This window comes from Mesitornis unicolor, unplaced genomic scaffold (assembly GCF_000695765.1).
Source record: "Mesitornis unicolor isolate BGI_N332 unplaced genomic scaffold, ASM69576v1 scaffold33415, whole genome shotgun sequence".
NCBI classification, from domain to species: Eukaryota; Metazoa; Chordata; class Aves; order Mesitornithiformes; family Mesitornithidae; genus Mesitornis; species Mesitornis unicolor.
In genome coordinates, this window is record NW_010184110.1 from 15336 (window position 1) to 29098 (window position 13763).

General features: G+C 56.5%; 1 protein-coding gene across 1 annotated transcript in view; it reads right to left on the minus strand.

Annotated features, from left to right (window-relative positions):
- Positions 1–4069: 4069 nt before the first annotated feature.
- Positions 4070–13763, minus strand: part of TCF3 (transcription factor 3) — a 59147-nt gene continuing 49453 nt past the window's right edge. Inside the window, exons 11-18 of the mRNA XM_010184361.1 lie at positions 13631–13709; positions 12721–12794; positions 11794–11997; positions 10612–10735; positions 10063–10210; positions 8846–9084; positions 5042–5186; positions 4070–4507 (exon numbers count right to left, since the gene is read on the minus strand). Of these exons, the coding sequence (XP_010182663.1) occupies positions 5044–5186; positions 8846–9084; positions 10063–10210; positions 10612–10735; positions 11794–11997; positions 12721–12794; positions 13631–13709 (1011 nt within the window). The 3' untranslated portion in view covers positions 4070–4507; positions 5042–5043. The remainder of the gene's footprint in view (positions 4508–5041; positions 5187–8845; positions 9085–10062; positions 10211–10611; positions 10736–11793; positions 11998–12720; positions 12795–13630; positions 13710–13763) is intronic.

Genomic DNA, 13763 nt, shown 5'->3' on the forward strand with positions numbered 1-13763 from the left:
GGCACCCCTTGCTCCCAGTGCAGACAGGAGGGGCACAGACCAGGATCCGGATGTCCCAGGTCCCGTCCCTCCTGCCAACACCTCTGTCGGACAGCGGCGCAAAGCTGTAAAAGCAGGGGAGCAGAGAGCCCGAGGCGATGTTGGCAAGGAGCTGGAGCTGAATGCGAGCCAGGCAGTTGCTTGGCTGTCAGCAGGGCTGACTGGCGGGGGCCAGGCAACCAGGATCCGGATGTCCCAGGTCCCGTCCCTCCTGCCAACACCTCTGTCGGACAGCGGCGCAAAGCTGTAAAAGCAGGGGAGCAGAGAGCCCGAGGCGATGTTGGCAAGGAGCTGGAGCTGAATGCGAGCCAGGCAGTTGCTTGGCTGTCAGCAGGGCTGACTGGCGGGGGCCAGGCAGAAGGTGCAGTCTTGGGGAGGCTGCAGCTGTTTTGCTCTGGGGCAAAAAGCAGGTGAAGAGGGAGAAAGAACAAAAATCTGCAATTTTTACTGTTAATAAACTGGATTCCAGACACTCCCCAGCACCTGGTGGCATGCACAGCTCTCAGGCAGGGTGTCCGGGGAGGCTGGGGGCTGCTCAAGGGGGACAAAAGAGGAGATCCCTTGTGCTCAGGACCCCAGGACTGGCCCTGCCGCACAAGCAGCATCCCATGGCAGCCGTGTGCCCGGTTCTGAGCGTGAGGCAGCTCAGATACTGGGAAAAGAGAAACCAGAAAATGCGCACAGGGAAGGCAGCCTCTGCCTCTGCTTCCCCTTCTGAAGCTTTGTGGGGGTGCTGAGGCCCCCAAGGCTGAGGGGCACAGAGCCCAGGAGGACCCACGCACGCAAGGCTGAGAGGAAGCAGAGCACAGAATGTCACCTGCAGCATGGCACCCACCCGTGACACCGCTCTGCACAGGACCATGGGCACAAGGGACATGCAGAGGAGCAAGTCCAGGGAGAAAAGTGATCTGTGAGATGGCACAGCTGAATGCCAGCAGAGCTGTGGGCTGGGGAGAGCACAGACCTGGGCCCTCTCCAACCATGACACCTAAAGACAAGTGTTCCACTGTGGCCTGGTGGCATTTTGGGGACAGCACCTGACAGCGATCAATTTTAGAAAAGCCACTTTCCCTGGCAGGTTACAGGCACCACGTTCACACTGAGTCACACACCCTGGCAACCCACAGTGATTTTTCCTTGCTGCACTCTGTGGCTGCACCCAGAGAGCCTGGATGCCACCGGGCTGGCACAGGCAGCGAGGGTAACGGCACACAAAGCATCCCGCACCCCACAGCTCCCAGCACTGCCGGCCCCTGACACTGCGTTTTCCTGCTGGAGGAACCAAAATCTCCAAACCCTGGCACCAGGGGTTATGCTCAAGGACCTGCATCCAAGCGTCACCAAAGAAGTTGTCTGGTTTTGCTGTAAACAGCACCTAAGTGCAGATGCAAAACCCCATCTCTGTTGCATTGCCTGGCGGGTTGGGGATGATGGGAAAGGCTCTGCCTCACCAGGAGTCCTCCCTGGCCTGCAGAGTTCAGCAAATTTTGATCAAATTTTAAATCTTCCTAAATTTTCAATTTTGTTGAATTTCTGTATTTTTCTTGACTACAATCTCCTTTCTTTAAATCCGGTTGTATGTGACTGCCACCTCAAATTCTTGTTGCAAAATCAGAGTGTTGGGAAGCACTTTTTAATTATTTTTGTATGGTTTCAAGCTTGTGAAGCCTACAGTTTCAACAAGTGCCCTGCCAGCCCCAGCACCATCCTGCATGGGGTAGAAATGCTCACGGGATGAAGCAGCCTCTGACAGGCTGCAGAAAGCAGCTGCTGAGTCCCTAATTCCCATCCCAGAGCACAAATTGGGGTTGTCTCAGCCTCTGGACCAGGCTATGGAGGGGCACTGCCCCCTCCCCACATGCTTTCCCATCCCCAACTTGCTCCAGCATTCGAAGCACAGCCCAACCCAGCAGGATGCTGCGAGATGTGGCTTCTGCTGCAAGGGAGCTGCTCTGTGGGGACAAGGCTGTCACACATCAAGGAAAACCTCATCCATCTCACACTGCCTGGTGCTTAAGCAGCCAGGAGAACCCAAGGGAGGGACGGGTGTCATAACCTGACGAGCTAATTAGGCCGAAACACATCTGTTGACAAGGGTGAGAAGGACGTGTGCTCCTGAGCTGCAGGGACTGCATCCACTGGCCTTTCCCGGCCTTCTGGGGGCAGAGCTGGAGGCTGCTGTGGTCTCGGGTCTCACATGCAGATGCAATGGTGGGAGCAGCGGGCTGTAAGCAGGGAAAGCCAGGAGCACCCGAAAGCCCCAGAGCTATGGTTGGACCTTGCAGAGCCCCGGGGCAGTGGCAGCAGGGAGGGATGGTCCCGTACTGCTCTGCTGCATGAAGTGGCTGCTCTCTGAGATGTGACAAGGCTGAGCCCACAGACGAGCAATGTCCTGAGCATTTCCAGCTGGCTTTGCTGGAGCACAAAGTGTAACTACAAGCACAGAGGAGCACCAGGAGGTGATGCCAAAGCCTGGGGTTGCTAAGAAGTGCCACAGGCCAGAGAAGGAGAGAGAAATGGACCCTACTGCCGGGGGTCCTACTGTACTTGCTGTCCCCACATTCCCCCCCAGGCCAGCACCTGTGCCCTGGGAACTACCCTGCCTGATGGGGCTCTGCCAGGCAGATCTGGGCAGGAGCTGACGCCAATCCGAGAGCGTTACAGATGCTGCTGAGATGGGACTGAACATCCCCTGGGGAGCTCAACCCGTCTGCCTGCAGAGCTGGGAAGAACCGGGCACAAAATGTTTCAGAAGGGGAAGGAGAGGGAAGAAACAAGAATAAATTCCTGGTGGACACTTTTCCACTGCCAACTCCAGAACAGCTGCCACAGCTCAGTGCCACTGAGCACCTTGTTTGCTCTGGGACACCCTGCCACGCGATGAGGCTGCCGGGGGCCTTCCTCCCTGGAGCAGGCTGGAGTGACACTGGGAAGCCCTCGGAGCTTGGCTGCTGGAGCATCTCGTGCAGGATGGGCGCTCGCTGCTTCCCTCTTTGCCAGCACGGAGAGGACCCACGTGCAGGTGACAGTGGCCACTGTGCAGCCTCACGCCAAGCTGGGCGCCACGCTGAACTGAGTTTGCCTCCGAGGATGCTTTGGAGATACAACAGCGGGTGCAGGTGGGGTACAAAACCACCCATCTGCCCAGGCCTGCAGCGTTTTGCACTTTCGATGGTGGTGGCTCTGGAGTGGGGAGAAGCTGCACGGGCACAGGGATCCTGCTGCCAGTCACAGCTTGCGGAGGGCTGGAGTGAGAGCATGTGCTGGGGAGCTGCTCCTCTTCCTGCCACCTCGGGCTCTGCTGCCAGCTGTCAGCGTCTGTGGGTCTGTCTGCAAGGTCACTGAGCACTGTGTCCCGCTGCTGCCTTTGCTCTGTCCGCCTCTGCCTCTTCCCAGTCCTCCAGCTTTGTTCAGTTCGTTTTGTTCAGCGCTGCCTCTGGAAGTCCCTCTGACAGTGGGCATTTGCTCAGGGCAAGAGGCACCTTCCTCTGTCCTGGCCATTCCTCTTGCATCTATGTCACTTCTTCGCTTACCTTGAAAGCGCCCCAGTCCCTTGATTCTCTTCCACCCTCCAAGGCCGTCTCTCTCCTGGCAGCTCATCCTCCCCACTGCAATGCTCCAGGACAGCTGTGGGGCACTTCCTCTCCCAGGCGGGACCGCAGCCTCCAGGAGTAACACGAATCTTGCAGAGATCCTTGATGGACCTCAGTCGCCTCCTGGGAGGAGCGGGAGCAGCGCTGAGGGACGCTGCTGCGGCTCGCTTTGCTGTTTAACTTCCTTTTCCCAAATCAGAAGTGGCCAAAGCAAAGAGATGGTGAATTCAGCACGAGTTTGTTTTTTTTATAATGGAAGGTACAAGCCAGGCAAGGAAGAACATCCCCTCACTGTGGCTACATTCGCTTTTAGTGGCTTTCAGAGCCGAATCTGAGAATTCCTCTCTTTATATCCAGTCTCTCTTAATACAATTTTAATATTCTGGTTGATCCTAAAGATGCAACGTTAACTATAGAAACAGCAGCAGAAAAGCGTGGGGTACAAGACATTTTTTTATACAAAAAAAAATTCTTTTCGTTGCTTACAAAACATATGCAAAAGAAGCTAAAAAAACCAAAAGGCATTGCTATTTGTTCTACATAAAAAATCTCATAACTAATGTTCTTTTTTTTAAAAAAGAAATATCAAGCTTAGGCACAATTTTGCTGCTGGCTGCTTGTGAACAAGCCAAGAGAACACGCCACCCCCTCCTAACTGAGTGATATGTATTGACTGTTCCGCACTTTATACTTAAGGCAATTTTTTTGTTTTCGTTTTGTTTTTGACAAAGTGTTTTTTCCACCCCTTACGTCATGCCAGGATCCGTCCACGTGTGTCAGTATTAGCAGTACTACAGTTTATGGTTCGAGAAGGTTGCAGGTCACACCGAGGGTTTTCTTCCTACAGATCTCTCTATCCAGAGGAACAAAAAGATCTACAAATAAAATAAAAACCAAAAGCTTAAGATGAGAGAAACCCAAATGAGAATAAAACCCTGCTCCTCACACAGGAGGGAGGGTGCATAAACCCCCCTGCTGTAGCCTTGTCCCTGCAGAAGTCAGCCCCAAGGGCTTGATGTGGCTGCAGAGGTGGTGCTGGGGACACTGCACCTTCTGTGTCTGTCCTGGCATTTCTGGGACCATTCTCTCCTGCAGGGCCAGTGGCAAAGGAGTTACTGGTTCCCAGCAGCCAACTGGGGCAGGGCTGGGAGGTGCAGAGCAGAGCTGAGCTCGCTCAGGGTGGCGAGAGCAACAAAACCATCCTGGCTATGGGGCTGCAGCTCTTCTGGGGCCCAGGGGCTTTGGGTGTCCATGGACAAGCAAACGACATGCACAGGTAAGTCATTTACTTAAGGTTAATTAAAATTGATGTTGGCTGGTGCCAAACAAGTGGGGCTGAGTGGCCAAAGCAGAGCAGCACGGGTTGGACCTGCAGTGGGGCGCTGGGATCACGGGGCAAGGGACGATACCTTTACATGTGTCCAACAGGGTTGTGACCATCTCCTAGACCAGGATGTGAAGCTGAAAGTGTCATCTGGGGATCTCCTACTACTCCAGACACTTTCTCCTCTTCCCGACGCTTCAAGCAGGCTGCTTTAGGGTTCAGATTGCGCTCTATGCCAAAAACAGCAAGGGAGGGAGGGAAGCGACCTCAGTTCAGGCAACAGCATCGCACACGGCAGCAGCATCCGAAAGAGAAAGCGAGGACAGAGTCGCAGGACAGGCACCATGCAAGGAAACCACCGCAGCGCAAGCTGCTCCTTGCAGTGGCCGCAGTGACTTGGCCAGACCCCTGCTAGAGCAAAAACCCATGCCCAGCTCAAACACGGTGCCAGGCAAAACATGGGCTGGCTCACAGAAAACCCCCAGTGCCTCAGCCAGCTCTCAGAGTCGAAGACTGAGTTTTCCAAAGCTGCTTAATGGGATCCAGGTGCCAAATTCCCATTAAACATAAGGGGAGACGGATGGAGCGGCCTCAAATCCACCCCAGGCTGGGGCTTTGGAAAGCTCAAGGTGCTGCTGGCGATGCAAATGCACAACCTCGCCCCACCAAAAGCAGGAGTCGCAACACAGATGCACACACACACAGAGATGAGGGGAGAGGGGGGAAAGAAAGGCCCCGAAATGCACCTGCCGGCTGGTACCATACCTCGTACTTGCTGCTCCAGGCCCAGAATGACCTGCACCGCTTGCTGTAGGATGATCAGTTTGGTCTGTGCTTTGTCCGTTTTTAAGTGCATCTGACACATGCGTCCCAGTTCTTTAAAGGCCTCGTTAATGTCCCGCACACGCACCCTTTCCCTGGCGTTATTGGCCATTCTCCTCTCCCGGTCCCTCAGATCTTTGTCCTCCAGTGACAAGGCCTCGTCTGTACTGCTGGGTTCATAGCACCACAGGGATTAGTCAGGGGGGTGGTACCAAGGGGGGGTGGTAAACGTTGCCATGCTGGTAGTGCTTCTGGTGTCCACTGGAAATGGCTCAAACGGCCTCATTTTGCAAAGCCAATTCGTCTTGGGCGCCTCACAGAGCAGCCCAGGCTGTTGGGGCTGCACATCGCCCCTGCGAGCCACATGAAGGTGCTGCCAGCACGGAAAAAATCCCTGAGGGTGGGGGGTGCTGCTGGGGGCGAGGGCGGGCAGTGGGTGCAGCATCGGCACCAACACCTTTGCTCCTCTGCAAAATGTTGCCTTCCCGTTCACTTTCAGCTGAAAACTAAAAGTTCAGGGTGAGGTCTCAGCCAAAACCATTGAGTTCATTCCCCAAGGGAAGAGTTTTTTGTTTTTTTTTAAGAAAGCAAACCCCTCTTTCTAAGATTTCCTTCAGAAATCCCATCTGCAGCAAAATCCTCCTGGTGAAGGCATTTTGGGCAGCAACACCGCAGCAACACAAGTGGCCTGGCCCGGGCCCTGCACCCTCTTAGGGGTCAGGGGGTAGCACTGGGAGCAGGAGCCCAGCGCCCGGCTGCTGCTGAGGGTCAGTCTGGGATGCAGACACTGACTCCAGGTGTTTCAACAGAGCCAAAATCCCTCCAGAATGGGGTGATTTTCTTTTCCAGGCATGATCAGAAGCATTGGGAGAGCCTCCACCACTGGCAGCACCCCAGGGGTGCCCGAAACAGGCAAGGACAAGGGGAAAGGCAAAGTCGTGCTGGCAGCATCTTAAACCATGGCCTCGCCTGCAGCCTGTCCCCTCCAAATCCCAATTTTCTGTACAGACAACCTTCTCCCCCAGAGCAAAAATTCTTGCAGGAAAGACACCTATCTGAGGAGGGTCCTTGGCCGACGCCTGGCACTGGGACAGATGGTGGCCTTCGGCTCCAGGGGAGCCATGCGGGGATCAGCCTTGACCAAAGAGGGGCCGCAGAGTCAGAGCCTTCCTGGGTGCACTGGGGGTCTGGAGAGCCCCCAGACGGGGCCCGGCCATGGGGAGGGGGAGCAAGGGCTCCCCAGGCGAGTGTTTGCCTGTGCGGGACAGTTGCCCACCATCCCTGCCTGCATCCTCTCCTTGCTGCCTTGTCCCTGCCCTTGTCCCCTCCTTGGTGGCCCAGCTGGTACTGGCACCTTCTCTCCAGCAGGCCCAGGAAGGCCTGGGGGAGCGGAGCCACCAGCCGTCCCCATAGACCAGCCTGCCCGTGGCAGGAAGCCAGCTCGTCCCTCCAAACACGTGCTGGCACCCGCAGGTCCTGGCTGGTGGCCTCCCAGCAGGGACACGGCTCCGGCAGCGCCTCGCACGCCACATTGGGCAGGACGGAGCCATGTCCCCACCGCCAGCGAGTGCTGCCCATGGTCTACACAGCCACGTGGGTCCTCCAAGTTGTAAGGATGTGCAGTGCCTTGTGTTCTGCTCAAAGGGGGCATCAGCTCCCCTGCCTGACCCCCTGCGATGCCCCCCAATCTTCTCTTTTCCCTTCCTGCCCCATTGGAGGATGCTGGCAGCCCTGGCTGGGGACATGGGGACCTGATGGCCCCACGGCAGCCCCACAGGAGGAGACGTTGGGGTTGTCTTCTCTCCTGCAAAGCAGCCTGAAGGCCAAACCTGCGGGCAAAAGGCTGCCCTGCAGGGCTCACCTCGATTCCCCGGCTGCGCCCAAGAAGGGTTTAAAAAGGGACAAGCGTGGGAGACCAAAGTGAACACGGTGCCAACTCTGCCTATCCCCAGCCCCCTGCCGCCCCTCAGCTCCTGCCTCCATCCGCAAGCAGCAAGTACAAGGTAGAGAGTGGGACCACCGAGAGGTCACGGCTGGGGACTGTCTGTAGGAGATTGGAAAGAACAGAACCAAAAAAATAAAAACTCGAGAAAAATAAAATAAAAAGGAAGGGGAAATTAAAAAAGAGACAGGAAAAAATATACATGTTATGAAAGGCAAAAAATTACAAACTGAAGAGAGGCACAAAGGACTCCGACATCAATGCAACAGCAGAGGCCAGCAGAGAGGAGCACAGCCAGGCACAAACCACCGACGCGTGTTACAACAGCCTCTGCAGAGAGAAAGGGGGTTAACCTGCGCGGGGCTGGAGCGGGAGCATGCACTGCGGGATGCAGGAACAAAGCAGCAAAGTCCTCCGGAGCGGGAAGCCAAGCCCTTTGCTTCCCGTCCCGCCGGGACGTGGCATTCGAACAAGGGCGGGCAGCCAAGATGCGAGTGGCCCGGCGAGGGGAGATCCTGTGTGCCCTGGCCTGCGGCTCCAGGCTCTGCTGGGGACAGGCAGTGCTCCCAGTTTGTGCCCCAGACGAGTCTGTCCAGGCAGCGAGAGCTGCCCAACCCTGGGCTCAGCATCTCCACCCCACTGCCCTCACACGGCGCCAGCCATCCCCAGGGTTTGCCAGGTGCCCAGGGAGGACGGGGCATCACTCACGGCTGCTGCAGGCAGAGACGAGCTCTGTGCTTGGAGCAGCCCCTGGAAAGACGTCAGAGCTGGGTCCCCTCTGGGAGATTTGCTGGTTTTTTGGGTTTTTCTTATCATTTTGCAAGCCAAGCAGCTGAGCAATGCACCTGGCTGTGGGAAAGCGAGGACGGCGCATGTGCCCCCTCAGGGACCGGCATGCAACACACGCAGCGGCAGGGGGGAACAGAAGAGAAGAACAGCAGGGATGCAAAAAAAGGAAAAAAAAAAGAATAAAAAAAAAAGGACATCAACAGCCTTGGGATGCCAAGGCCACAGGGGAGAGAAAGAGTGCGAGGCACCACAGCACGTGTCACAGGAGACAGACAGACAGACAGCCCCGTGCCGATCAGATACGTAAAATATCACCACTCCGGGACCCTCACTGACCTCTAACTTGTTGCTCCAGGTTCAGTATGACTGATACGGCCTGGTGGAGGATTAGCAGTTTGGTCTGCGGTTTTTCGCTGTTTAGGTGGAGTTGGCACATGCGTCCGAGCTCTTTAAAGGCCTCGTTGATGTCACGGACCCGCAGGCGCTCACGGGCATTATTGGCGACCCTCCTTTCTCTCTCTCTCTCGGCTTTTTGCTCTGGGGGAAGAAGATCGTCCTCCTCATCCTCATCTTGACTAATGGTTTAAAATAAGAACGAGACAGGGACATTCCTCGCGTGCACTCTCAGCACTGGTCAACTCACAGAAAAGAAACACACGTCAAGGCACCGAGATGCCAAGCCCCGCGCGTGGCCCATGTCCCCTCTAGGACGTGTTGGCCCGGTGCCCCGCACCCAGACACGGGGACATGCAGTGACTTTGGAGAGAAGCAATTATGGCTCTTCTTATTCCTCTTTTTTTTGTTTTGTTTTTAAACAACAAAGAAAGAAACCACATGAATGCGATTAAGGCCTGAGCTCATTGCCAGGATGTTGTAGGGTGGCCTGGAGAAGGTGTGGGGGATAACACTGGTGGCCCAGGCCGGCATTTGGGGCAGACACAGCTCTCTGCCTCCAGGGCAGGAGGTGGGTGCAGGTGGCAGGAGTGGGGCTGGTGCTACTCCTCTGGGCAGCACCCATTGCCCTGGTGAGGTCTCCAAGCTGATGGCGAGGTGTCAGAAAAGTCAGTGTGCTGGAAGGACTCTACCTGATCTGCTGCCACGTATCTGGCTGGATGTGGCAGAGGATACAGGAGTCTGAAGCAGACAGTGGAGACAACCCAGAGCGGGGAGGTCAACACCTTCCCCACCCCTGGCCGAGGGGAACCGAGTGCTCCGTCCCCTCTGTGCACAGCCAGAGGCAATGCCCCAAGTGACCATGGTTGGGACGTGTGGACAAGGTGTGAGCCCTATGCTTTATGAGCATGAGGATGGGAGCCAGCAGGAGAGGGTGGCTGGGACCCTTCCCCAGCCGTGGGGAAGCAGTGGGAGCCCAGGCTGTGCCACCTTTGTGCTAGGACAGCCGAGGTGGGCAGGGGCTGGTGGGCCTGCACCACAGGATGACCCCTGGCCTCGCTGGGCTGAGCCCACCGCCTGGGGTGTCACCATGGCCGTACCCCAAAGGTCTTCGGCCTGGTAGCAGAGTAAGTGAAGGGAGAGACCTGTTCAAAGAGCACCTTGTTCTGTTCCGGGAGGGTTTCAGCTCCTTCTTCTCCTCTTCTGAATTATCTGCCACCGAGGTGTTCTCCTCGTCCTCCTTCTCTTCCCTCTTGATTTCACTGGTTCCCGAGGAAACGCTGCTTCGTCCCAGCCCCCCTGACAAGCCTGCTGAGGAAGCAAAGCCACACACAGAGGTTGGCGAGGCCTGACCCACACAGAGGGCTGGGGCTGCTCCTGCATCCCAGACTCATCCTGCACCGCTGCTCCACAGCAAGAGGAGCTAGAGGGGTGACAGCTTGGCCCTGCCACCACTCCCTGCTCTTCTCTCTCCACCTCCCACAACCCAACCTCCAGCAGAGGGGCCCTGGGGGTTCTGTGCACCCAGGAGGGACTGAAAGTCAAAGCTCTGGAAAACACTCAAGGTAGGAACAGCCCTGCGGATGCTGCAAGGAAGCACCCACCGTGCAAGAGCACCCAGGCCGCTGCTGCTGTGTGGGGCTGAACCCAAGGGGTGACCCGAATTACCCCTGCAGCAGGCGAATGTCAAGCGTGTGGAGCTGTCTTACCACTGTACGTGTCTTGCTGCCTGTTGAGGTCAGGGAGCGAGCTGGGCTGTGACGGAAGTGTGACATGGTTGTGGAGCATGCTGGGGTTGCTGGACAACCCATCTTCGGGGTGACCTCCTCCCACCTACAGGAGAACAAGCAGAGCAAGCCTTGAGGAGGGGAAGCGTCATGGCATGGGGGACACAGAGACAGTTACTCCCAACAGACCAGGCTGGTGCGCAGCCACGCACACTCCTCCATCACCCGGAGCATGGGCCACTCATGTCCTGTCTCCACTGAGCACCAACGTTTCTGTCACTTCCCCAGTGCCACCAGAGCAGGGGACATCCCAGCAGCATGAACTTCACCCCAAAGGGCCTGGATGCAAAGGGCAAGGAACGAGTGGCCTTTCTGAGCCTTTTCTATGCTGGCCAGGGACAGCAGGACAGAGTCAGCCCTGCTGCAAACACGCTCGTTTCTGCAGCTGGCAGCAGTTTGCCGCAGAGGATACACATACGATTCATCACTTAGTAGCAGAGCCTGGGGAGCTCAGTCTGGTTCTCCAGAGACTGGAGATGTGTTACTGTCTGCTGCAGCAATCCAGTTCTGCCAAAAATGTGCTGCTGTGCTCAGCAGCCTCTGGAAAAGGGGGGACCTCAGTGACCCAGCATGGGACACCAGCATCCACATGCTCAGAGCACTCTGGAGCCTGAAAGAGCCATCACACACCAGAGCTCCCCACCTGCAGGGAAGGATGTGGTGCCTGCCCCAACCATCTGGAGCAGAGCCGTCCTGCCAAGACCTGGCTCTCTATGCTCGCACTGGATCCTTTTCCTCCTTCTCCCTGCAACCCCCAGGGACAGCTTGAAGATGTTTTGAGGGATTTCCATCCATGTTACAGGGACAGAAGAGCTTTCACCACCTTTGCCTGCCCTGAGAATGGGGATGAGCGAACTGCATGTGGGGCTTGTGCCTGAGGGCCACCACTGTGCTGAGCACAGATCCAACCCCTTCCTGCACGAACACGGTGAGCCACCATGCTGCTCTGCACGTCACCCATTCAAAGCTGCCAATATCTGACCCGGGCTGGACCAAACTGAGCTGTTCTCACACCAAAGGCCATGTCCCTCTGGATGCCAGGGGACCCCACATCATGGGACCCCAGCATGTCCCTGCCAACTGCCACCATACATCCAGACTTACCAGACTCGGGTGCCTGTTCCCCAAGGACATGACCGAGGCAGGGAAGGCCTGGCCCAGGCTGCCCACAGCAGCGCTGTGAGCCGGTGCCGAGCCCAGGAGCCCATGCATGTCCCCGTGGTTGCTCGGCATGGTGGCAGTCTGGCCCACGGCGTGATTCCTCAGCACGTGGATGGCTTCATCCAACCTGTCTTCCATTTTGTTTTGCTTGAGGGACAAGACAGAGAAATAAGTCTGCATTAACGCCTGTAAAACCAGCAGCCTGCTGTGACTCTGCCAGCCAAGCCCTGGGCACAGGGGAACCAGTGCCCAGCTCTGCTCAGCTGCTTCCACCCAAACATCCATCACCACCCAACCACTCTCCTTTGGCCCCAGACATTTCAGGGATTCTCATAGACTCACAGAATGGTTTGGGTGGGAAGGGACCGTAAAGCTCCCCCAGCCCAACCCCTGCCATGGGCAGGGACACCTCCACCAGCCCAGGCTGCTCCAAGCCCCGTCCAACCTGGCCTTGGGCACTGCCAGGGAGGGGGCATCCACAGCTTCTCTGGGCAACCTGGGCCAGTGCTCACCACCCTCACAGGGAAGAATTTCTTCCTAATATCCAGTCTAAATCTCCCCTCTTCCAGTCTAAAGCCATCACCCCTCATTCTATCACTCCCTGCTCTTATAAAAAATCCCTCCCCATCTTTCCTGTAGTCCCTTCAGGTCCTGGAACCTGCTCTAAGGTCTCCCTGGAGCCTTTTCTTCTCCAGGCTGAACAACCCCAACTCTCTAAGCCTGTCGCCATAGCAGAGCTGCTCCAGCCCTCAGATCATCTTTGTGGCCTCCTCTGGATCTGCTCCAAATTTTACCCAAAAAACTCTTTACTGGCAGGTGCTCAAGGAATAGAAGAGAAAAAGAGAAGGCCGATCTTTCGGCAACACTTACTAAAGTGTGGAGGCTCCCTTCATAGCTGGGAGATAAGGCACCCTGTCCGCTCGCCCGCGACCACTGGGATGTGCCTGCAAACAAACAGGGAGAGCTGGGACCGGGCACGGCTGCCGCTAGATGGGGCTGGAAGCTGGGCCATCATGCTGTGCACGGGCCACCATGTCATACATCACACCACACGGGCCACCACGGCACCACACAGGCCACCACAGCACCACATGGCACTTCAAGCTCTGCCTCAGTCCGCTCGCCCGCGACCACTGGGATGTGCCTGCAAACAAACAGGGAGAGCTGGGACCGGGCACGGCTGCCGCTAGATGGGGCTGGAAGCTGGGCCATCATGCTGTGCACGGGCCACCATGTCATACATCACACCACACGGGCCACCACGGCACCACACAGGCCACCACAGCACCACATGGCACTTCAAGCTCTGCCTCAGACTGCTCTGCACCCCTGCACCGAAGAGCCTCAGTCCCAGCTCTGCTGGGCAAAAACGAGACGTCTCACACCAGACAGGAGCAGAGACAGCACCAAAAATGGTTTTTAACTGGGTGGCTGCTTCCCAGTTTGCAGGGACAAACTCTCCCAGCCTCACAAAGAGGGGACACTCAGGGAACAGGGTCTGTCTGAGTGACAGGAGTGGCTCTCAGGGGGTGGCAGCGATCCTCTGACTCAAGGATGCTGCAGTACTGGCCCAGGCTCGCATTTCCGGCAGTGCCACCTGCTAAAAATTCTATGTTCAAGTTTTCTTGTTCTTCTTTTTTATTATTCTGCTTTTAAAAATAATATGAGATTTGGCAAGATTGCCAAAACTGTCTTTAATGAAGGTTTGGGAGTGATCTGGGACTGCCGTGGACCTCCTTTAAAGCAAAACCGATGTTCCCTTTGCACGGTTTTCACCTACCTGCAAGCCCCTGGGGGGAGCCGACTGGTGTAGAGGGGTTTGACGAGAAGTTATTGCTAGAGTGATCGGGGGAATAAATCTGGAGCGAGAGAAGGGGGGCACGGTCAGCAGCGCCCACCCTGCAGCAGCTCTC